Source organism: Venturia canescens, chromosome 5, assembly GCF_019457755.1.
Source record: "Venturia canescens isolate UGA chromosome 5, ASM1945775v1, whole genome shotgun sequence".
In the NCBI taxonomy this organism is placed as follows: Eukaryota; Metazoa; Arthropoda; class Insecta; order Hymenoptera; family Ichneumonidae; genus Venturia; species Venturia canescens.
This window is the reverse complement of record NC_057425.1, coordinates 12,399,918-12,424,211: the sequence shown is the minus strand read 5'-3', so window position 1 is coordinate 12,424,211 and position 24,294 is coordinate 12,399,918. Positions and strand designations below refer to the sequence as shown.

The following is a 24,294-nucleotide window of genomic DNA, read 5'->3' as shown; positions in this document are numbered from 1 at the left end:
TAGAAAATGGAAAAAAAAAAAATTGAAAAAAAAATTTACGATATATTTTTTTTGGGTAGAGAATTTTTTTTGTTTCAATTTTTTGGTATATATTTTTTTTCTGTGGGTAATTTTTTTTTTATTTTTATGATCTTAATTTTTTTTAGTCGCAATTTGTTTATGTAATGTTTTGTCTTTGTATTTTTTGTGGTTGTAATTTATTTTGTCCTATTTTTCTTCTTTTGTAATTCATTTGTTCGTAGTGCGATGTGCTCGGCAACTTCTGCATTTATTTGACATCGTTTTATTTCTTGGATTTAAAGTCTTACGACCATTGATTTCCATGATTTTACAGATGACTTCCCAGAGGGTATAAATGTACTTGTCTCTAGTTTTTTTACAGCATTCGTGCTGTGTTTTTGCATCGTCCTCGACATGCGAAAAATTTTCGCTTCCGTTCATTTCGATATCTTCCTCGGTATTTCTGTTATCGGTAATTAAATCTCCAATTGCATTATCCATGTTGTTCTCAGCCGTGTTAAGTTCGCAGTTGAAGACCGTCTGTTAGTTACACGTAAGTATACATATTGTTACGTAACGCTCTTGCCGACCCGGCCTGAACGCCGCCACGCGTCGGTTCGAGCTACCTTATTTTTAAAGAAGTTGAGGCTGTACAGTCATTTTTTTTACCCAAAAGTGATGACATGTACCTTTCAAAAGTTAGACCAGTTTACAGTTTGGCAATGTTGCATACACTTTAAAGAAAAGTTGGGGAAAAAAAGACGAAAAACTGGTGAAAGCTCAGTCGAAAACACGAACAGTGACGATCCTAGCCTCAAAAAACTGCACGGGAAACAGATTATTATTAATATAATCTCAGCAAATCTCCTAATAAATCTGAAAAAATTGACATTATTCAGCAAGCCTTGCTTATGTTGCCCAAAAAATTTCATATTTTTAGCATCATTTTTAACGGAGATATCACTGAATATGTCTTGACTTCCATAAGATTACATGTTATTTGGCCCAAATTGTTATTGATTTTTCTTAGCAACGACGCTCCTAAACTGTCTGAAAATTTAACTGATTTTTTTTTACACTTCACTTTATAAGATGTAATCGGTGTAAAAGTGGTGACATCATTTTCATTTTAATGCCGCAACTTTCTTAAAAGGAGCAGGTATTAACGAGACGAGACACGAGGATTATATTGATAAAATAACAAAATGACTTTATTCAACAATAATTCTGTGTTTTTACAAAAATGATACGCGTCTTTAAGTTTAATTTTTGCTTGTTCGCGTTGTTTGACCGAATCAGGCGAGAGAAGACTCGAAAGACCCGGAAAAACAGAGCGTTTTTCTGTATGAAAATTTCGATTGAATTTCCAAATTTGTTTTCTTTTCTTATTTGTACAATAAAGGACGCTTTATGATTTATCGTACCCCTGCTTATTCTATTCTCCTTTCCTGCACGCCTTGCATGAGATTTTTCAGTAAAAATGTAATTCGCAACTCTAATGATTGACAACCGATGTCCTGGATTCCTAACCACTTGAGCCTGAATTTTTACGCTTCCTGATAATTCAAGAGTGTTGTACGCTTTTGTTTTTAATTAATTAATTCGTTCGACCCAACCAAATCGGATAAATTTCAAAACAATATTGAATTTAATAATAATCAATCATAAAATCATTTATTTATCGCCTCTATTCTGAATAAACCCAAAAAATATGCGAGGTGGAAAGTTTGTGCTTGACCACGGGCCTCAAACGTCGCCGAGTCTCGCCAATGTCCTGAGCATTCACTAGGTTAGGTAATTTTCGCCGACGGACCACGGGATCGATACGTCACCGAGTCTCACCAATGCCCCGTGCAACGAAAATTCGGAAATTTTAGGTTAAGTAGAGTGGACCCCGGACTACGGGATCGATACGTCGCCGAGTCTCACCAATACCCCAGGCATCCAAAGGAATAGTAGGAAAAAGGATTTTTAGGTTGTATTAGAATAGAGTGTATTTTTCTATTTGAGTCTGGTCTAGTTCTTCTAGGAGATCCGAGTTGATTCTAGAGGTAGGGTGAACTGCCTCCCGAATAAGCCGTGCACCGACTCTTATACCCCGTTCCCCACTCTAAAATCTCTCAAACGCCGAATTTCCTTATTTCGGATGTGTTCTGCGCATTCTTCTGTAACGGGCTTCTCTATTGGCTGGATGCCATATTTCGCGCCTTGTTATTGGCTGATCGCTATTTTGCCCGACGCGCCGAATTCCGCTTCTGATGTTTTTTAGCTCAGCGTGACTTTAAAATAATAAAATTCTAATGAAAATTGCCATTATTTAATTAGTTGCATGTTTTGGCTTCATTGTTTTATTTAATATCATTAATCTTAATTTTATTCGGAAAATCGGAAAAAGTCACGTTCGGGCTCCTATAGCCCATGAACGCTTAGCCCCGCGCATGCGCTGTAATCAAGCATTTCGCTCTATTTGAAATTGTACAAATTTTCCAGAAGATTTAACCTTTTCTTTTATTTTCTTCGATAGCGGCTATTTTTCCCGAAATTTTGAGCCTAATTACGCTCGTATTGATAAATAAAAAGTTTGAAAACAATTAGAATAAGAAAAATATAATTTAGTTTGATTTTTCGTCAAGTGGCGCTGTTCAGAGCGTTGCCCGCCGGCTCGCTCGGGCCTTTGTGCCAGTAACCAAGATGGCCGCCGGTTGGGACACACGCCTGTCCTTCGCTCCGCGATGTTTTGTGTACGCGTAGTATTCGAGAGTTCGAGCGGGTTCGGGCCGCTCCGCGGGCGTTACGTTTCAATATTCATAAATTAAGGTTATCCGTGCTAGAATTCTATCCAATAGTCAATTTTTATTCGAACTCATCCATGCTTTCTTCATCGTATCGTTTGCCACTCGTTTGCGCAGTTATCGCCATGTCCTCGGATTGACGATCGAAACTTTCTCCTTCCTTCCTTTCACCGTCTTTTCGATCGGTTTCTTTCTCACCGGTATTTCTATCTTCAATTGATCTATCCTTTTCATCGTCAACGATTTCGTCTCCGCAGTCCGGGACTGTCTGTTGATTACATATCAATATGCATATTTGTAAATTGAGGCTCCGTGCTAAATACTGTTCGACGATTAATTTTTATTTTTACCTCGTCGATGAATTCTTTATTGCATTTTTTGTTACACGTTTGCCCAGTTATTGCTTCGTCCTTGGATTGACCATCGAAACTTTCTTCTTCCTTCCTTTCACCGTCTTTTCGATCGGTTTCTTTCTCACCGGTATTTCCTTCTTCAATTGATTTATCCTTTTCATCGTCAACGATTTCGTCTCCGCAGTCCGGGACCGTCTGTTGATTACATATTAGTATGCATATTTGTAAATTATGACGCTGAAGTTTGCAACGTTGGAGTCCAATAAAATGATCTAAAAAACCCTCCGATAATTCCAGTAATTCTCCAATTTCGTTCCCTGCCGAATTTGTGATTCGTAGATTTTCAATCTGCGCCGATATTTCGTGAAATAAAAAATTGGTAAATTATAAATTTTTTTTCGTTCATTTCGTTGAACTCCAACGTTGCAAACTTCAGCGTCGTTGTAAATTGAGGCTCCGTGCTAAATACCATTATATCAAATTCCATTATGTTTATAACATATTTTAGTTTTTTGTGAGACTACATTCTTTTTATCATCAACTTCATTCTTTGTATAATCATTCAACTTCGACAATTATAATAAAATTTTTATTTTTGCATGTAAATGATTTACCTACCATCAATCAATATTAACCATAGGAATCGAATCTCGAGGAAGTAGTACTTAACAATTGAACGGTTTCTTATCTATCTTTTAGTTATATTTCATCTATTTTATTTCACTATTTTCAAAGTTTACTGCTATTTTCTTAAGAAAAAGATTTGAAGATAAACCATTCTTTCGAAACTCATATCTTTTTTACAATATTGTTTTTATCTAACATTCATTTTTTCCCTCGACTACATTTCATTTTGAAAACGCTATACGGTTTCTAAATATAATTTTCATCTCATAATGGATCATTTCCATTTTTTCACTTCGTCCCCTTCATTGATTTTCAATATTGTTCGTTCCATGCTATATTTTTGTGGCAGTGAATGACGAAAAATAGTTATCTGTATTCGATGAATTATTAACCTCTAGAACACCGTAAAGCCGATATTTTGGCTTGCCCTGCGATATGAACTTCGTACAGTTGGTACGTGATATCAGATACTAATTTGAGTACTTTTCAAGGGCGAGCCGATATATCGGCTTTCCTGTCCTCTAGAGGTTAATAATGTTTACCAAAAATATTTGTGAAAATAACAATTTTACTTATCTCATAAAGATAATAAAAATAATTGGAGCATACCGGTCGTACTTGTGTCTCAGGAACTGCCAATTTCAGTATGGACGCTTTGCTCACGGCTTTCCTTATTTTTTCTACTTCCTTCTGTAATCATTCCGTAATGCATCCGATCACTACTCGAGAAAATAATTGCAGCTCGCGCTCTGATTCTTAATGCCACTCATCTAGAGTCGCGGTAGCGACTCTGAGAGAAATACATTTATGTATGACGAGTCGCTTCCAGAGAGTCTTTACAGGAGCGAGGATGTTTTTCAGCTGTTTTCCGTAACTTTTGAAATTTATTTCTTTAATGATTTAATAATTATAGTGTTTCAGTGAATTCTGCAAGTTGACATATTTTTTATTTATTTTTTTATCTTTCGATCGTGACCTCTACGAACTCTACAGCTTAACGCATTGAAAAGATATTGATTATTTATTTTTTAATTTCATTAAAAAATGTTGCATTTTTTCGCATACATTTTTGATGTTTATTTGTTTTTTCTTTAGTGACAAATCTGGTGCCATAATACATTTTATATATCTATATATTTTTTTCTGGTGCCATAATAAAAATTGTATATCTATATATATGTATATGTGCCCGACAATAAAAAACAATATAATATGGGTTTCGATGTTAATTTCAAGCGACATAGTTAGTCACCGATGAGGGGGTAGACCCTAGGACGTGACAATAGTAAAAATGTATGGGATACTTAAAACAGTTTATCCATGACAGTTAATTTAATTTGAGATTTCTTATTTTTGAAAATTTGTTTTAATCGTTCTATTGAGATCAATTTTTTTAACTGATTTTCATTTGAATAACAGTCTTGAAATTCCATCTTTAATATTTCACAATAAGACAAATCACGCAAGTTTATTATTTAAAGTTAATTATCCAAGTTTTTCTTTAATAGCGCGGTCACACAAAAAAAAAGTGGTCCATATCTAGAATCAGACCCATCAATCTTTATGTATTTAGGTCCACTGAATACAAATCCGGGATCAGATTGGCCAATATATCTCCAAAATTTTCAGTAAATTCCGAAATTTCGCAAAAATTGCGGAAAATCGCTGTTGAAAGCATGATAAACTTTAAGCTTGAATAACTTTTGACTGAGTTCATGAATCGAAAAATGACTTCAGACCTTTCTTGTAGAGCGGTCAATTCTCTACAAAAATGTTCAATCAACATGGCAGTTCAATTCAATATTCATTAGGTATAAAAATCAGAAGTAAAAAGAATTTTATTCCTGTGTTATTCTTATGAGAAATATAAAAGTGCGATGTGGGCGATCTTAATATTCATTTTAAGGGCTCATATTTTCAGGGGCCTATTTTGGCATCCAAACGAAACTTTTGAGCTCGGTTCCGAGAAAATAAAAAAAAAACTATTTTGAAACGCATATACAGAGTGTCCCAAAAACTAACGATAATATTGCTGGTGGTGACACGATAGGTCATTAAGATGCAGAAAAACCAAATATGGTCCAAATATGTGGGTGTTGATGTGGTGTTTGTGTTATTTTTGCGTACAAGTCTAGCTCGAAGAATGTCGACGCTCATAATTTGGAAATGATTTCTCCCTTTCTCCTCTCTCTAATTTTTCGTTTTAATGATCATTCTTGTTAAAAGACGAAGATATATAAAAAAAAAAAAAAACTGCAGAAATCCTCGTCGCAAACAGACCCTGTGACGCTATATCGTGGCCAAAACGTTGAGCAGCAGTACAAAATTGTTTATTTAAGTGACGTTGAAAACCTCTAAATAAATAGTATGAATGGATTTTATTCACTCTTTTGTACACGTAGTGAAGCTTGGAAAATTCTAATAGATAACAACGGTGGTATTATCAAAGAATCGGTAAACACGATGTACGTCGCAATTCTTTATTAGATCTAAAATTGAATATGTTGCTTCAGTTAAAACGACATAACTTTAACCGTTCACGCGGTAATAGAGACATGAATATGTTATCGTTGCTGTTTAAAAATTATTGTAAGTACTTTTATTTATAAGACAAGTGAATGATGAAAAATATTGAAAGTTGAGAAAAAAGTGAGCTGTTATAAATAAGAAAATCTTATTTGCAGAATTTGCGGGCTCTCAAATCACTTAATGCTATGTTTTCTCAGCTCAGGAGTATGAAAAAAAGTTTCGTAGAGTAAAAATTATCCAGAACGTTTTATCGAATGTGCGTGTACAATTGAAGCATACTTCAGATGCGTTTTATGTTGACTTTCTGACGAGTTAATTTCTGGTTGTTTGCTGGAGTCACGATCCGAGGTTTGGACTGATGTTGGGTTTGAGGTATATACGGGTTTCGAATCACCATCAAGCATGGAATTTGATTGGGAAATTGTATTGATGGATGGAATGGAAACAATTGAAGGTTGAGTTTCATGGGTCCAATTATTTGGATCATTGATATTGCTTTGATCAGAAATAGAATTTAAGTGTAGATTTGAGTCTGAGACGTCTGCAGTCAATGGAGAACCATCTTCTCCGTTCAGTGAACTCTTCTGATGAGTTTGTGCAGAAACACTTTCTGAATCGTACAAACCATTGGGACGGTCAATTGTGTTCAATCCAAGACGGCTCGGAATATCGGAGGGGATTTGTGAGGAACCTGGTTGATACATAGAATGATCTATACGGCTTTTCGTATAAAGCGCATTGCTATTCTTCTCTGTAAATGATCTTGATGCTGATGCAGCATTGTCCTCAGGTACAACTCGTGAACGAGTGTAAGCACCGTCATCAATTATGAAAGTTGACTGGGATTGAGCTGCCGCGTCAGATAATTCTCTATTATCATTTCGGTCTGCGACACTGTCAAAAATTGTACTGGAACTGCTGTCTTGGAATTCTGAAAGCTTAGTATCAGTGCTTGTACAGTCGCTATCATCAGTGAACAAAGTGGACGGAGAATGTGCCTCTGTAGACAACGACGTAGCCAAATTTGAATCTTGACTAGATTTCGTTATAGGTACAGATGCCGCTCCTGATGCAATACTAGATGGATGACTAGCCCTGGTATTTCCACCAAACTCAGCAGATGAATAAGACTTTGTAGTCGATCTAGCAGACGAGCGCGTTGAATCTTGAGGATTGACCTGATCACGTGGAAGTGAGCTCAAAGCAATACTGGATCCTGCACTTGATGATGCCAGTGATTCATCCCAGCCACCATGCTCAGTAAGTGAACTGGATATGGACTGCGCTGACACAGCTGATGTGGTGGGTAAACCTTGAAGAAAGCCTGAGTGCGTTATTACTTCAGATTGTATTGGTGTTTAAAGGTTTAACGAACTTTAAGACTTACTTTTTGTTGTAGGAACAGCTGCGTTACTGGATTTTGGGGGTGCATTGGCAACGAAGCCAGCTGAACTCTGCGAACCGTTGTCTTCTTCTGAATAAGCACTCGAAGTTGCTTTTGATCCTGAGGACGACAATGCTTGTGATCCAGCATGATGGTTATGCTCAATTAAGGAATTAGATCCAGATTGCGCCGATGCTTCTGATGCAGCGTGTGACCCTTTGGCGTCACCTAATTTGGATTTTGCAGATGACTGTGCTTTCGACGAGGAACTGGAAAAGCTGTTCGACTTGCTTTTTTCAGTAGGAAAAGCTGATGTGCTAGATTTTGACGTCGCTTTGGCCATGGAGCTGGACCAGTTCTGCGAATTGTTTTCGTCGTTGGGATCAGAACTTAAAGATGCTTTTGATGCTGAGGACGACGATGCTTGTGATCCAGCATGATGGTTATGATCAGTTAAGGAATTAGATCGAGATTGCGCCGACGCTTCTGACGCAGCGTGAGACCCTTTGGCGTAACCTGATTTGGATTTTGCAGATGACTGTGCTTTCGACGAGGAACTGGAAAAGCTGTTTGACCTACTTTTTTTACTAGGCAAAGCTGGTTTGCTAGATTTTAACGTGCCCTTGGCCATGGAGTTAGACAAGCTCTGCGAATTGTTGTCATCTTCCGAATTCGAACTCGAAGATGCTTTTGATGCTGAGGAAGAGAATGCTTGTGATCCAGCATGATGGTTATGCTCACTTAATGAATTTGATCGAAATTGCGCCGACGCTGCTGATGCAGCGTGTGACCCTTTGGCATGATCTGATTTAGATTTCACAGATGACTGGGCTTTCGACGAGGCACTGGAAAAACTATTCGACTTGCTTTTTTTATCTGGCAAAGCTGATGTACTGAATTTTGACGTCGCTTTGGCCATGGAGTTAGACGAGCTCTTTGAATTGTTTTTGTCCTTTTGTTTAGAACTCGAATATGCTTTTGATGCTGAGGACGACAATGCTTGTGATCCAGCGTGATGGTTATGCTCAGTTAAGGAATTAGATCGAGATTGCGCCGATGCTTCTGATGCAGCGTGTGACCCTTTGGCGTCACCTGATTTGGATGTTGCAGATGACTGTGCTTTCGACGAGGAACTGGAAAAGCTGTTTGACCTACTTTTTTCACTAGGCAAAGCTGATTTGCTAGATTTTAACGTGCCCTTGGTCATGGAGCTAGAGGAGCTCTGCGAATTGTTGTCATCTTCCGAATTCGAACTCGAGGATGCTTTTGATGTTGAGGAAGACAATGCTTGTGATCCAGCATTATGGTTATGCTCACTTAATGAATTTGATCGAGATTGCGCCGACGCTGCTGATGCAGCGTGTGACCCTTTGGCATGATCTGATTTAGATTTCGCAGATGACTGGGCTTTCGACGAGGCACTGGAAAAACTGTTCGACTTACTTTTTTTAGCTGGCAAAGCTGATGTACTGGATTTTGACGTCGCTTTGGCCATGGAGCTCGACGAGCTCTTTGAATTGTTTTCGTCGTCTTGATCAGAACTCGAGGATGCTTTTGATGCTGAGGACGACAATGCTTGTGATCCAGCATTATGGTTATGCTCACTTAATGAATTTGATCGAGATTGCGCCGACGCTGCTGATGCAGCGTGTGACCCCTTGGCATGATCTGATTTAGATTTCGCAGATGACTGGGCTTTCGATGAGGCACTGGAAAAACTATTCGACTTGCTTTTTTTAGCTGGCAAAGCTGATGTACTGGATTTTGACGTCGCTTTGGCCATGGAGCTCGACGAGCTCTTTGAATTGTTTTCGTCGTCTTGATCAGAACTCGAGGATGCTTTTGATGCTGAGGTCGACAATGCTTGTGATCCAGCGTGATGGTTATGCTCAGTTAAGGAATTAGATCGAGCTTGCGCCGACGCTTCTGACGCAGCGTGTGACCCCTTGGCATGATCTAATTTAGATTTCGCAGATGACTGGGCTTTCGATGAGGCACTGGAAAAACTATTCGACTTGCTTTTTTTACCTGGCAAAGCTGATGTACTGGATTTTGACGTCGCTTTGGCCATGGAGCTAGACGAGCTCTTTGAATTGTTTTCGTCCTCTTGATGAGAACTTGAGGATGCTTTTGATGCTGAGGACGACAATGCTTGTGATCCAGCATTATGGTTATGCTCACTTAATGAATTTGATCGAGATTGCGCCGACGCTGCTGATGCAGCGTGTAACCCCTTGGCATGATCTGATTTAGATTTCGCAGATGACTGGGCTTTCGACGAGGCACTGGAAAAACTATTCGACTTGCTTTTTTTATCTGGCAAAGCTGATGTACTGGATTTTGACGTCGCTTTGGCCATGGAGCTAGACGAGCTCTTTGAATTGTTTTCGTCGTCTTGATCAGAACTCGAGGATGCTTTTGATGCTGAGGACGACAATGCTTGTGATCCAGCATTATGGTTATGCTCACTTAATGAATTTGATCGAGATTGCGCCGACGCTGCTGATGCAGCGTGTGACCCCTTGGCATGATCTAATTTAGATTTCGCAGATGACTGGGCTTTCGATGAGGCACTGGAAAAACTATTCGACTTGCTTTTTTTATCTGGCAAAGCTGATGTACTGGATTTTGACGTCGATTTGGCCATGGAGCTAGACGAGCTCTTTGAATTGTTTTCGTCGTCTTGATCAGAACTCGAGGATGCTTTTGATGCTGAGGACGACAATGCTTGTGATCCAGCGTGATGGTTATGCTCAGTTAAGGAATTAGATCGAGCTTGCGCCGACGCTTCTGACGCAGCGTGTGACCCTTTGGCGTGACCTGATTTAGATTTCGCAGATGACTGGGCTTTCGACGAGGCACTGGAAAAACTGTTCGACTTGCTTTTTTTAGCTGGCAAAGCTGATGTACTGGATTTTGACGTCGCTGTGGCCATGGAGCTCGACGAGCTCTTTGAATTGTTTTCGTCGTCTTGATCAGAACTCGAGGATGCTTTTGATGCTGAGGACGACAATGCTTGTGATCCAGCATTATGGTTATGCTCACTTAATGAATTTGATCGAGATTGCGCCGACGCTGCTGATGCAGCGTGTGACCCCTTGGCATGATCTGATTTAGATTTCGCAGATGACTGGGCTTTCGATGAGGCACTGGAAAAACTATTCGACTTGCTTTTTTTATCTGGCAAAGCTGATGTACTGGATTTTGACGTCGCTTTGGCCATGGAGCTAGACGAGCTCTTTGAATTATTTTCGTCGTCTTGATCAGAACTCGAGGATGCTTTTGATGCTGAGGACGACAATGCTTGTGATCCAACGTGATGGTTATGCTCAGTTAAGGAATTAGATCGAGATTGCGCCGACGCTTCTGACGCAGCGTGTGACCCTTTGGCATGATCTGATTTAGATTTCGCAGATGACTGGGCTTTCGACGTGGCACTGGAAAAACTGTTCGACTTGCTTTTTTTACCTGGCAAAGCTGATGTACTGGATTTTGACGTCGCTTTGGCCATGGAGCTAGACGAGCTCTTTGAATTGTTTTCGTCCTCTTGATCAGAACTTGAGGATGCTTTTGATGCTGAGGACGACAATGCTTGTGATCCAGCATTATGGTTATGCTCACTTAATGAATTTGATCGAGATTGCGCCGACGCTGCTGATGCAGCGTGTGACCCCTTGGCATGATCTGATTTAGATTTCGCAGATGACTGGGCTTTCGACGAGGCACTGGAAAAACTATTCGACTTGCTTTTTTTATCTGGCAAAGCTGATGTACTGGATTTTGACGTCGCTTTGGCCATGGAGCTAGACGAGCTCTTTGAATTGTTTTCGTCGTCTTGATCAGAACTCGAGGATGCTTTTGATGCTGAGGACGACAATGCTTGTGATCCAGCATTATGGTTATGCTCACTTAATGAATTTGATCGAGATTGCGCCGACGCTGCTGATGCAGCGTGTGACCCCTTGGCATGATCTAATTTAGATTTCGCAGATGACTGGGCTTTCGATGAGGCACTGGAAAAACTATTCGACTTGCTTTTTTTATCTGGCAAAGCTGATGTACTGGATTTTGACGTCGATTTGGCCATGGAGCTAGACGAGCTCTTTGAATTGTTTTCGTCGTCTTGATCAGAACTCGAGGATGCTTTTGATGCTGAGGACGACAATGCTTGTGATCCAGCGTGATGGTTATGCTCAGTTAAGGAATTAGATCGAGCTTGCGCCGACGCTTCTGACGCAGCGTGTGACCCTTTGGCGTGACCTGATTTGGATTTTGCAGATGACTGTGCTTTCGACGTGGCACTGGAAAAGCTGTTCGACTTGCTTTTTTTACCTGGCAAAGCTGATGTACTGGATTTTGACGTCGCTTTGGCCATGGAGCTAGACGAACTCTTTGAATTGTTTTCGTCGTCTTGATCAGAACTCGAGGATGCTTTTGATGCTGAGGTCGACAATGCTTGTGATCCAGCGTGATGGTTATGCTCAGTTAAGGAATTAGATCGAGCTTGCGCCGACGCTTCTGACGCAGCGTGTGACCCTTTGGCGTGACCTGATTTGGATTTTGCAGATGACTGTGCTTTCGACGTGGCACTGGAAAAACTGTTCGACTTGCTTTTTTTACCTGGCAAAGCTGATGTACTGGATTTTGACGTCGCTTTGGCCATGGAGCTAGTCGAGCTCTGCGAATCATCGTCCTCTTCTGAGTCCGAACTCAAAGCAGCTTTTGATTCTGAGGCTGATGGTGTTTGTGTTTCACCATGAATGGCATCGGAACCTTCTGAGCTCTGAGAGTCGCTGTCTACTTCTGAATCAGTATTCGAAGCTGCTCTTGATACCGAGGACGATGAAGCTTGTGATCCAGTACGACGTCCATGCTCAGTTAACGAATTGTACTGTGTTTGTGATGACTCTTCTGATGCAGCGTGTGAACTTTTGGCGTGACTCAATTTGGACGTAGCTGCCGACTGCGCTTCCGATGAGGCACTAGACAAACTGGTGGTGTCCGTTTTCGATTTTTCATCATCTTCTGATTCTGTTGTTTTTGTACTCTCTACTCCAATTTTTTTTACAATGCCGTACAATTCTTGTTGAAGGAAACGAGTAACACCATCGACTTTATTATGCAGCGATGTGATTAGATAATGAATTGACGTCGATTTTCTGTTCCTATTCGCTGACAAGCACCGTTGTAGTTCTTCAATATGGTTATGTAAGCGATCTGCTACTTCGTCCAAATCGTTGTAGCATTTAGCGAGTGCTTTTTTTCCGTTTGTCAGGACCTCCGATACGTGCCGGTTCAAAATGGCATTCGCTTGATTCACAAGCGACTGACGTCTTTGATAACCTTTTCGGAACCAAAGAGTACCCTTCCTATTTGTGTATTGGCTCTTGCGAGCGATTGCTTCAATGTCATTGCTTAATTGTGCAAGTATACTTTTTGTAGATATTTTCCACTTGTTTATCATTCTGATGTTCTTAGTATTCTTCGTCATTTTTAAATCTAACGATCGATCTGCATTTCTATTTTTCTGTAATCTCGAATTTTGATCGGAACTTCTATATTTGTAGGTATCTGCATATGTTTGTTCACCGCGTGGGTGATATCTAGAACTATCGTAATTTCTCTTCTTTCCGAGTACCAACCTTGATGTTTTTAGGATTGGTATTCTGTTCGCAAAATCTTCATCACTAGAATGATCATCTGCCATCCATTGAGAGTTGTCTTCCTTCCCATGGAAGTCTTCTTTCCCATTAATTTTTTCGGAATCTTCGAGTTCTTTACTATCTGACGTCACAGCCTTCCAGTATTTTTGTTTTTCATTGTCATTGCTTTTTCTATAATTGTTCAGCTTTGATCGGTGTGGCCTTTTAGTCAACGAAGACTTACTCTTCCCCCCTGATGGATGAGATTTATGATGTAATACACTGTGTTGTTTAGAACTCTGTGTGGAATCAAAGCTTTCATCAGAGTTGTCTTGATCAATTGTTTCCTCGTAGTTCTCAAAACTGTTACTATCGAATTGTCTTGCGTCCAATGACCTTTTTTTATTGTATTTTTTGCTTTTGGTATCAGTCGATTCAAAAGAACTTATGTCTTCATCAGAACTCTCCTGATCATCCTCATCTGAATATTCCTCAGATTCACTGGAATCTTCTGAACTCTGGCTTCTAGATTCCTCACTGCTGAAGTCCGATTCGGTGCTACCTGAATCCGAGATCTCACTACTAGCCTCTGATGAATCTAAATCGTCATTTGAAGATGTTTCTAGCTGTATTTTGCCATCTTTTTTTTGCCAATTTCCGCCTTTTCTATGCCAATCATCGTCTTTACCATTCAACGAAGAATCTTTCCACTTCTTTTCCCAGTGGCCAGATTCGATTTCATGTTTTCCGGTATCATCAACAACCACACTTTTTTGATATGAATGAGAACTCAAGTGTACACCTGTATCCGAATCGTGCGGTGTACCGTGTACGAGGGCTGTCGCCAAAATAAAGAAATAGCAAACCAATTCTGAAAACAGTAACGTTGTGTCAGTTCCAAAGCACGTGTGAATTACACCATGACCATTTTTCGAGTAACAGAAAAGAGAAAATACTGATATGCATGTACCTTTCATTGCAGCATGAGGTAGAGCAAGTTCTGAAATCAATGCTTCGACGCGACGGTGCAATCATACTGCATTTCATTTGTGCTTTTCTTTTATATGTGTCATGTTTCACTATTATTTTTATGTCTTATCTCACGCGCGCACGGTGCATTAAATTAATGACGATCGTCATATACTCCCGCTTTGCAATAACGCAGCAATGTTCTTATTGTTCAGATATTTTCGTTGACAAATCAAAACATTTATCCTCGTTATGTTTTGACAAGCGCTGTTCGTTGACGGGTTTTCTTCTTTCCACCACATTTATGATAAGGTAGCATCATTCCTTTCACTAAATATTATTTCCGTAAATGAATCATCCTCTCGTAATCATTGTTTTGATTGCTAACGTTTTCTGCACATATCGTGGCTGTACTTTCGATGAATGAAACATGACGAGTTCAGATGGTAATTGTTATTATCGACGAGTCTAAGCGTATTATACGAATCGGCTGGAGAAGGAATATATTAGGTGTATGACTTAATTTTTACAGATTTTTTCTTAGCGCTCAAGTCTATATTAAAAAAAAAAATTTCGCGGTCTTTTGTGATTTTGTAAGGATCGGACACAAGAGTTTAGAACACCAAACGATAAGGCTATACAAGTTACATAACCTCTCAGAATCGTAAAGTTTACGATGGAGACTGATAAAGAGCACATTCGTCACTGTATTTTATACAAATTCCAACAAGGAAAATATGCTGTGACGAACATGTAATTATTAGTACAAACGTTTTAGAAGTGGTAATTTCCATCTTAGTGACCAGCCGCGCCCTTAGCAGCCTCGAAAGTTTGAAGATGCGGAATTATAAGCTTTACTAGATGAGGACTCAAAGCAAAAACAAAAAGAGCTTGCAGCTGAATTAGGAGTCACCCAAAAAGCTATTTCCAAGCGTTTGCACCAATTGGGAAAAATCCATAAACTTGGAAGATGGGTCCCACATGTGTTGACCGGACACAACCTAGGTCAACGTATGAACACGTGTCTTTCACTCTTGCCCGGCAAAAAAAAAGGACTTCTTGTGGAAAATTGTGACGGGTGAAGAGAAGTACATCTTTTACGAGAATCCCAACCGTAAAAAGTCGTGGGTAGATCCCGGACAACCCTCTACATTGACGCCGAAACCGAACAGCCACTTAAAGAAAGTTGTTCCGTGTATCTGGTGGGACATGAAGGGTGTGCTTTATTATGAACTTCTGGAAACTGGTCAGACGGTGACAGCGGAACGCTACAGTCGACAGTTGAACAAATTGAGCGAAGTACTGGATCAGAAAAGGCCATTTACTGGGCAAGGAAGCCGGCAAGTCGTATGACAGCGCTCGACCTCACGTTGCTCGCGCGACTCGAGAAAACCCTTTTGGATTTGGGATGGGAAGTTCTCCCGCACGCGGCATATTCACCAGACTTGGCACCATCTAATTTTCATTTGCTCCGGTCAATGCAGCACCGCTTAGAGGATAAATAGTTCAAAACGCTGGATGATGTGTGTATATTCGTCGATGATTTTATCGCCTCGAAGCCTGCAAGTTTCTTTCGCGACGGCATCCGTATGCTACCTGATAGATGGCGCAAGGTCATAGAGCACGGTGGACAATATATTCAAGACTAAGTTCGTTGTTTGCTATTTTTTTATAATTAAAAAAACTACTTATGAATCTGTAAAAATTAAGTCATACACCTAATACATTGCAAATTTCAAAAGATATGTTTTTTAAGATAACATAAGAACACAGAAAACGATGCTTCATCAAATTCACTGCAGGAGTTTCTATTGAACCAGAAACACACATAAGGAATTATGTAATGACAATTAAGCGTTCAGGACAGAAATGCGCCAATAATCCGTAATCATGATGTTTTATAATCATTATTGTATCAATGCAAGAAGACAAAATCAGAATATTGAATATTGATCTTGAAAATCAGAAATGCTGAATTATGTATATAAAAATCATTTAGTTTCACCAAGGTTCAGTATTAAAAATAGTGGGACGCTGTTTCGTGTTCTGTTATCACTGCTCAAGATTTTCTTCTACTCCCCTCACACTCCCCACTCCACTGTCATTTTCCTTCGAATTCTCTACACTGGTTCTCTAAGTTGTTTTTTGTATATACAGGTGTACAAAGAAACGAACGAAAATAATCTTGTTATTCCGTTGATATATCATTATTTAATATCTGTCAGATTCGAAAGCCTACCAAACACATTTATTACATGTTTTTGGTCGCTCCCATGTTGATGTGAAATAAGTGAGAAAGTTTTCTGACGTGGAATAAATTCAGGTCGTGATTTTTGCAAGTTGTTTCCACCGATCGAGAAACTGTAGTCGGAGCAGCCCTGCGAGCTCCTGCGCAACTTACGGCACAGCTAGTTACACAGTCTGGACTAATTGTTGAGACCGCAATAATCTGGTTAAAGCAACTGTGAAAAAGTGAAGACATTTAGTTCCCCTTGGAAGTCATCCGTGTAAAACCCGAGTTCAAATGCACTTTGAAAAAATAAACTGCTACTATTGCCATTTCGAAAAAATCAAATTTCTTAATAGACTTTTCTCTCGAAATAGTCATAATTCTGTAATAAAATATTGTTTAAACAAATAAATTGACGGGCCTATAGTCTGCTTGCCCGAGGCTTACCGAGATTATCAAGAGACTCAGCAGAGTGTCAGAATAAGTACATTGACAGCTCTGTCGTCTGCTGGCCCGAACTCGTCGAGACTATACTTTTTCTGAATAAAACGATTCCCGGTGGTGGGGGTAAAATTGGCAAGTGATTTTGTTGAATTACGCAGCTCAGGAGCCATTTAACAACTTGAAAATTGAAGTTTAAACTAATTAAGAAATTCTCTTCCGATTGCGCCCAAAATCAGCATAATAAATTGGGCCGGACAAGTACTTTTAACACATATTTAAACATAATTTGTATCGATCCAATCGACGTTGAATTTTGTGAATAATACCAAAGGATCTTGAAAGTCTGAGAACAATCGATTTTCGTATAAGTCGTTGCCACCATAGAGTAACGAATGACTAGCTTGCATGTGATTTTTTTGGATTTAAAAGCTTCTTAGAACAATTCCATAATGTTGAAATTTGGAGTTACTCATAAATTACTTGTCCTTCGATTGATGTCATAAATTTTAGTGCTGTACATAACTCAAATGGTAACTTTTATCAATTTATTAGAAAATACTTGGCCTCGAATTGATATAATAAATTTTAATGCTGCATGTAAATTAGATGGAATTTTTTAAAATTGATTTAGCTGTTCGAATCAAATAAAAAGAATGAGGCATCGGTTTCCAAAATGATTTTAAGCGCGATTTTTCGGTTTTTTATTTTGTACTTGTTATTGGATTCTTTTGATACTTTAAAAAATAGATACAGATTAGTTTTTTTCAAAGATAATATTTTTTCAAGATTGTTGAAAAATTACCTGAACCGCATTTTTGAAACTTTTTATGAGATATTCAAGAAATAAAGTGACAGATACGCTGCATGTTGAAGTAAATCAAATTTTAGTATGTCTCCATGGTTATACACAGACAAAATATTTGATCACATCCAAAAATGATCAGGCGTAAACTCACATACATGAATTTTTCAATCGATAATGCCAATCGTAAACATGGTCTGGAAATACTCAATATACATGTCGCTCCATCATATTGTCAAACATACGAGGTGTTCATTGTATTTTAAAGATACAAATTTTGATATCACGAAAAATAAGCAACCAATGACTTATTGAAATAAATTTACAAATTCATCATGCAACAATCCAAGTGAATATCTATGTATTTACATGGCCCAAAGATTTTTTAAAACTCGGGTTTATAAACAAGCAATCATGAAAACTTTTTGTTATGAATTTTCCAATTTATTGAAATCAATATGAGGAAATAAAAATACGAATGTCACTCGAATTGCCTAGAGAATGAATAGAAATTGGTATGGATATACTGTAAGCTAAGGAGATGGGAAAAAGGGACTGGTGAACACAGCCAAACGAAATGAAAGAAAATATGACAACAATACATTGAATTAGGCACTTTTACTTGACCAAAGTTTTTCAAAATTTATTTGTATTCATTTACATACAACCACGCATATTTTTTTTATAATGTAATAACACAACATAAAATTTCTGTTTGGAAAGAACGTTTGAGAGGTTATAATGAGCGAAAGTTTTTTTTTCTCACATAACTCCCGTTGAAAATTTTTAAAGAACCTGAACCAGGATTGCAACAAAATTATGTCATAAATAAACGTAAAATCAAAGAATTTGTAGAAGGAGAAATTTCTCAATACTAATATATGTCCTATATAACAAATACTCGCGAACCGATTGCGATGAGAGTAAACTAACCCACTACATGGTTTTCACAAAACTTACATAACATTTTTTTTTTTTATAGTCATATACGAATTTTGAATCGAATTTATACGGCTCGCACTGTTTCTCCGAAATTTTATCATTTAGATCGCTGTTGCTATTAATTTTCTCATGTTATCAAAAACTGATAGATGATTGAACAATGTATCACACCAAAGTCACTATATGTCTGGTTTTCGTAATACACTGCATACCACTATTTTTAATAAAATAAATAGATATTGAACACTTTATTAGATGAAAAATATTGTTTTTTCACCCCGCACTTCGTTATGTCGAAAATCTGTTTGGTATAACATCAAAAACTGACGGCTGACTGATGGCATTGTATATATAGGTATACATTAGGGTGGTCCTTATTTGGAGTTGACTTTTTTTTTCTCAAATTCCCCCCCCTGGTTCTATTCTAAATCACTAAAAAAGACACCACAACAAAGCTGTGGCTAGTGGGATGATGGGAAAGGGTGCCGGCTAGCCCGGTCGTTGTTTCTACTTCAGTCAAATTTGTATTTGCTATGTCTTTGGCTGCTATTCTTTTTTTATGTATAAATCACGTCGAGCCATCTAAGTGTACTCGAAACCCTTGTCAATCGTCATTAAGAACAACCATTCAAGTATTTATTTAAAACCTGAAGCACAGCACGAATGCTGTAAAAAAACTAGAGACAAGTATATTTATGCCCTCTGGGAAGTCATCTGTAAAATCAAGGAAATCAATGGTCGTAAGACTTTAAATCCAAGAAACAAAACGTTGTCAAATAAATGCAGAAGTTGCCGAGCACATCGCAATACGAACAAAAGAATTACAAAAGAAGAAAAATAGGACAAAAAAAATTACAACCACAAAAAATACGAAGACAAAACATTACAAAAACAAATTGCGACTAAAAAAAATTAAGATCATAAAAATAAAAAAAAAATTTACCCACGGAAAAAAATTATATACCAAAAAATTGAAACAAAAAAATTTGGCCGTTGTACTTGGCGTTTTTTTCTAGCTAAATTATCTAATCTACCTGTATTTTATACTCACAAGTTCGAAAGTCGAGTAAAACGCCAAGTACAACGGCCAAACAACGGCCAAAGCAGGGAAAACGGTAGCGCGACTTTGGCGAGTGCGTAAGGAGCCGGGACGAAAGGTGGCCGTCGACCACGTGATACCCTTCGTCGCGGCTGTACAGAGAACGAAAACGACTTACTTGAGATACTGGGGACTCTAGTCACAGAACAATAAATCCGGGTGTCACAATCCAATCGATCTTCCAAGTCGTTAATCCGGGAAAAGCCTTCGTCGTTGTAGAAATGTTTGTTATTGGACGGAGAGTCCAATGGCGATAACTCATTTCGCGCATCTCGATGTAGTGGTGGCGAGGGGGTGAGGCGGGGAGATGAGCGGGGCTGGAAAGTCGGGGCTGGATTGGCTATCGATGTCGTAACGTCACGATCGCTGATTGATTCTTCGCCCCATGTGTGGCGCCTCGGGTCGATGCATCGATTGCAGGCGCCGCGGTGGCGAGGTACGTAATCTCGGCGTTTAATTTTCAAATCCCGTGTGGCGTCTCGAACTGGTGCACTGCTAGTTAGCGCCACCGTGGCCGGCCGGGGTACTGCGACCGACGGCCCACGCCGCGAGTTGTTGACAGTTTGCAATATCGTGCCGAGGAAATATAGTCCAGGAGGTAGCGTTGCATTTACAAAAGTCATAATAAGCTGACTGATATTAATATTGATAGTCGATCTTATATGACTAATAAGAGAACCGCCCGTCAGCTGATCAAGTAGCGGTGGGTGTGGGTGTGGGAGGTTGCGGAAGTAGTAAAAAAAAAAATTAAGTAATAGTATACTGGCTGAAACTTTTTTCATGAATAATTTATATTTTGATAAATTGAAAAAAAATCGTCAGCTGCATCGCGGGTGGGGGATTAAGCGTCAGTTGCTTGCATGATGTTATTAAAAAAAAACACGTAAAAAAAGTTATAGTACGCCGGGCCAAAATCGAGTAGGTGATTGTTTGAGAAATTTAAAGCACGAAAAAAATAATCAGCTGCGTGTGTAGTGGTGGAAAGACCGTCAGCTGACGCGGTAAAGTTGAAAAATATCGGAGCATATTCCTTTAAACACGTATTTGGAGATGGATCTCGAGCTGCTTGGGCCGAAATAATGACTTTCGGGCTACTTGAACCTCTCCCTCTAAAATTTCAAAGCAACATTTGCGTATGTCTGTCCTTCATTTTACGTACGAGATCAGTTTCGGTTGAACGCTTCGAATGTACGGATACAAGTCCAAATATGTCGGAGATTCAACCTTTCTGTATATTCTGTCGCAAAACAAACAGGAATATTAACATTGTTCGCGGAAAAAACTGTGGAAAAATGTACCTCTGTGTTGGAGATTCGCCAAAAAAACAATCTTTCGATGCAAAATATCAAAGTGCCGTTAAAATCAAACGATTTCGAAAAATATCATTCGAAGTGCTATCGTCAGTTTACGGCTTTACCGCCAAAATATCGAAGAGCCGTTGAAACTCCTTCAACATCTGCAGCGGCAAGGTAAGTTTTATTTTATTCTTTTTGACATTTATTTTGATGAAATGCATTTAGATTTATATTGTTTGATATTAATGAATTTCGGATAGTTGATACGCAAAAAAAACCTTTTCAATTAATTATTTTTTCTCTTTTTTGTTAATCGTCTACATTCTTCTGGCAGATTTTGTTCTCAAGTTTTGAATAAAATATTGTTAAATTATCGTAGATAAAGTCTGCGTGAAAATGTTTGACTCGGATGAAAAAAAAAAACAGAATTTTGTTACATTTATGTGATTCAAACGTCATAAAGGTCATTGTATGTATGTAGATGTAATGTATATGTAATGATATGTAAATGAAACCCAAATAATATAAGATTTTATTTTAGCTCGGAAACAGACGCTCAAACATCAGAAGCAGCTGAACATCAAAATAAAAACATCGACGTGTCATCGAACTTTGCTGAAAGCCAAATCATCTCACCACATGCTTCATCGAGTATCGGTGATCAATCCGATGTTTTGAACAGTGTTTCAATCGAGGAAGCAGAGGAGGACGCTCATGATTCCACAGAACAACCATTTTCTACCATAAATTGTGCCGGTCAAATTGTCGGAACACACTCAAGTCACAGATCACCGCACAAAGCGAAAGAAAAGAATGGCACAAATTACGAGATGTCCACAAAAAAGCGTTTGAGCAAGTATGTCGCTTTGTTTCAGAAAATATCGTTAAAAAAAACAATCTTATTCTTGCGACAGTCCAAAAATATTAATTGATTTTTATTCGAAGTTGATATGTTCTACTTTTCGGCGGAAGCATAATTCAAAGGTAGCCAGATTGGCTCAATCATTCTTCGAAGATTTGATTTATGCTGTCTCTAATGGGCAAATTAAACCTTCAAAACATATTCATCTTGGTTTGGCATTGAAAAGTTTAACGAACAGTAAAAAAATTATCAACATCATTAATAAGTACGGGCATTGCTGTGGCTATACACATTTAGAAGAATTAGAAACTGAAGCAACTTTTTCTTCTACACTTCGATCAGAAATTTGTCCTGATGATGTCATTCACGCAAAAAGTTTATGCTTGTTGTCAGATTTAGAATTTCTCAAACAATCACCTACTTGATTTTGGCCGGGCGTACTATAACTTTTTTTACGTGTTTTTCTTAATAACTTCATGCAAGCAGCTGACGCTTAATCCCCCACCCACGATACAGCTGACGATTTTTTTTCAATTCATCAAAATGTCAATTATTCATGAAAAAAGTTTCAGCCAGCGTACTATTACTTCATTTTTTTTTTACTACTTCCGCAACCTCCCACACCCACATCCACCGCGGGTGCGTCAGCTGACGCTTATTTCACTCATTAACCATTCGAGATCTACTGTAAAAGATGACAATCGGTTAGCGTAAAAACACTAGCTAAAATGCAACACTACCTCCCAGACTAATCGATAATAAAGAAGTTGAGCAATCATCAGTAGATCTCCAAGAACTGATTAATAAATCTGCGTTGAAATCAGTATTAGTTGTAGATCAGATGTCTGATTATTCTTATGCTACCAAAAAATGGTTAGCATCACTAGCAAGTGCAGCTGATCTAAATTTGGAGCGAGAAAAATGCCAAGAGTGTTTGATAACATTTATAATTTTTATTGAAGAGTTTACGATCTATAGTAATGAATATAAATTGGAAAAAGATATTCAAGGCTTTTACTGTGATAGTATTGTAACGGGACAGCCTTACCCCCTGGCATGATTTCTGGTTTGACAAAAGTCTGTCAGAGGGCTACGGACGGAGCGCTCTCGCGTCAGCGGAGCACCGCCCGTACGACAATAAGGCTCCCAACCTTTCCTTCATCCTCCTCCTTATTCCTACCAAAATTGTATAAAAACAAAGCAACAACGGAGCCTATCATTCCTCGATAACGAGAAGATTGCTTCTCGCAGTACGCTTTAGCGAGGCTAAGCCCGATTGCGTAACGAGGAAGCAATACAGAGCACTAGATGCTCCTATGCCGGACAAAAGTATACGTTCTTGAAGGTCGAGTTCAAGCCAAGCTCCTCGAATTGCAAGATGGGGAAATCGGAAAGCTTTACCCGCTCCTGGCAAAAATCCGCCGGTCAGTGCACGAACCTGCACAATGATACCTCTCCTAAGTGAGAGAAGAGGATCTAAAAAATCCTAAGTTCCGATATTTGGGATTTGACAACCTCCCGAATATCGAAACGTTTCAGTATATTGTGATAAGTAGTGGAGGCGTTTTAAATTATCAGTAAGTACCAATATTCACAGTATTAAAAAACGCACCCGAAAGTCAATTGAGAAACTAGTCAATCATATTTTATATCCTTCTAATGTTGATACTGAATCAACAAAATATGGGTTAAGTAACGAAAAAAATGCTAAAAAGAAATATAAAGAATTAAACGACCGTGAGGTTAAAAAAGTTGGTGTAATTGTTAGTAAGAAACAGCCATGGCTATGTGCAAGTATTGACGGTGCGGTAATTAAAGATGGATGTGTAATGAAGCTTGTTGAATTCAAGTATCCATTGAAATCTAAAGATCAACCAGTAATAGATCGCATAAATCAATCTTGCAATGTCAAGTACTTGAGTTTTGTAAAAAGTGATGTCAAATTGAAAAAAAAGTGATTTACACTTTACTCAAGTACAAGTTCAGATGTATATAACAGGAATGTTTACATGTAACCTGTTTATATATTTTCAAGTAAATGACGGCTGTTGCACTATACAAATTCAACGAGATGAAAAATTTCTACAAGAAGTGAAATTAAATGCAGAAAATTTTTATTTTAACGATTATCTGCCTGCTGCATTCTTGAGATTTATAAAAGAAAAAAATGAAACTACCTACGGTTCTGTTGGATCATACGGAAAGCGGAGTTTCACTGGAGTAAATGTGATTAATCAAATATCTTATTAATAAAAAAATAAAGGATAAATAGAAGTCAAAAAAGTAACAAAAAGTATTTTTATACTTATTTATTGCTTCCAAAG

The 24,294-nt window shown here is 38.5% G+C and overlaps 2 protein-coding genes and 1 long non-coding RNA gene across 5 annotated transcripts; 1 reads left to right on the top strand and 2 right to left on the bottom strand.

Moving 5' to 3' along the window:
• Nucleotides 1-2,015: 2,015 nt before the first annotated feature.
• Nucleotides 2,016-20,059, bottom strand: LOC122410599 (uncharacterized). Its single transcript, XR_006260985.1, has 4 exons — nt 19,932-20,059; nt 4,382-4,462; nt 3,143-3,340; nt 2,016-3,060 (listed from the first exon to the last, which is right to left on the bottom strand). It is a non-coding gene; the product is annotated as an uncharacterized lncRNA (long non-coding RNA).
• On the bottom strand, nt 6,136-14,388 carry LOC122410596 (mucin-12-like). Of its 3 annotated transcripts, XM_043418853.1 has the most exons (4): nt 14,298-14,388; nt 12,329-14,198; nt 7,689-11,176; nt 6,136-7,625 (listed from the first exon to the last, which is right to left on the bottom strand). In XM_043418853.1, exons 1-4 carry the CDS (start codon nt 14,302-14,304, stop codon nt 6,535-6,537), a joined length of 6,456 nt encoding a protein of 2,151 aa, XP_043274788.1. In that variant the 5' UTR covers nt 14,305-14,388; the 3' UTR covers nt 6,136-6,534. The 3 variants fall into 3 exon arrangements, with proteins under 3 accessions (XP_043274788.1, XP_043274786.1, XP_043274787.1); XM_043418851.1 differs by having other exon boundaries at nt 7,689-14,198; XM_043418852.1 differs by having other exon boundaries at nt 6,136-7,613; nt 7,689-14,198.
• A 692-nt stretch (nt 20,060-20,751) lies between the features above and the next one.
• LOC122411150 (uncharacterized) lies at nt 20,752-22,144 on the top strand. Its single transcript, XM_043419716.1, has 2 exons — nt 20,752-21,282; nt 21,650-22,144. Exons 1-2 carry the CDS (start codon nt 21,149-21,151, stop codon nt 22,038-22,040), a joined length of 525 nt encoding a protein of 174 aa, XP_043275651.1. The 5' UTR covers nt 20,752-21,148; the 3' UTR covers nt 22,041-22,144.
• Nucleotides 22,145-24,294: the final 2,150 nt, after the last annotated feature.

Bases quoted from the DNA above. Each gene is read 5' to 3' on its own strand.
- LOC122410596 (XM_043418851.1), bottom strand. The intron at 7,626-7,688 runs GTAAGTCTTAAA...TAACGCACTCAG, and splicing joins AGCTGTTCCTACAACAAAAA to GCTTTCTTCAAGGTTTACCC.
- LOC122411150 (XM_043419716.1), top strand. From the start codon at position 21,149: ATGCAAAATATCAAAGTGCCGTTAAAATCAAACGATTTCGAAAAATAT. The intron at 21,283-21,649 runs GTAAGTTTTATT...ATTTTATTTTAG, and splicing joins TCAACATCTGCAGCGGCAAG to CTCGGAAACAGACGCTCAAA.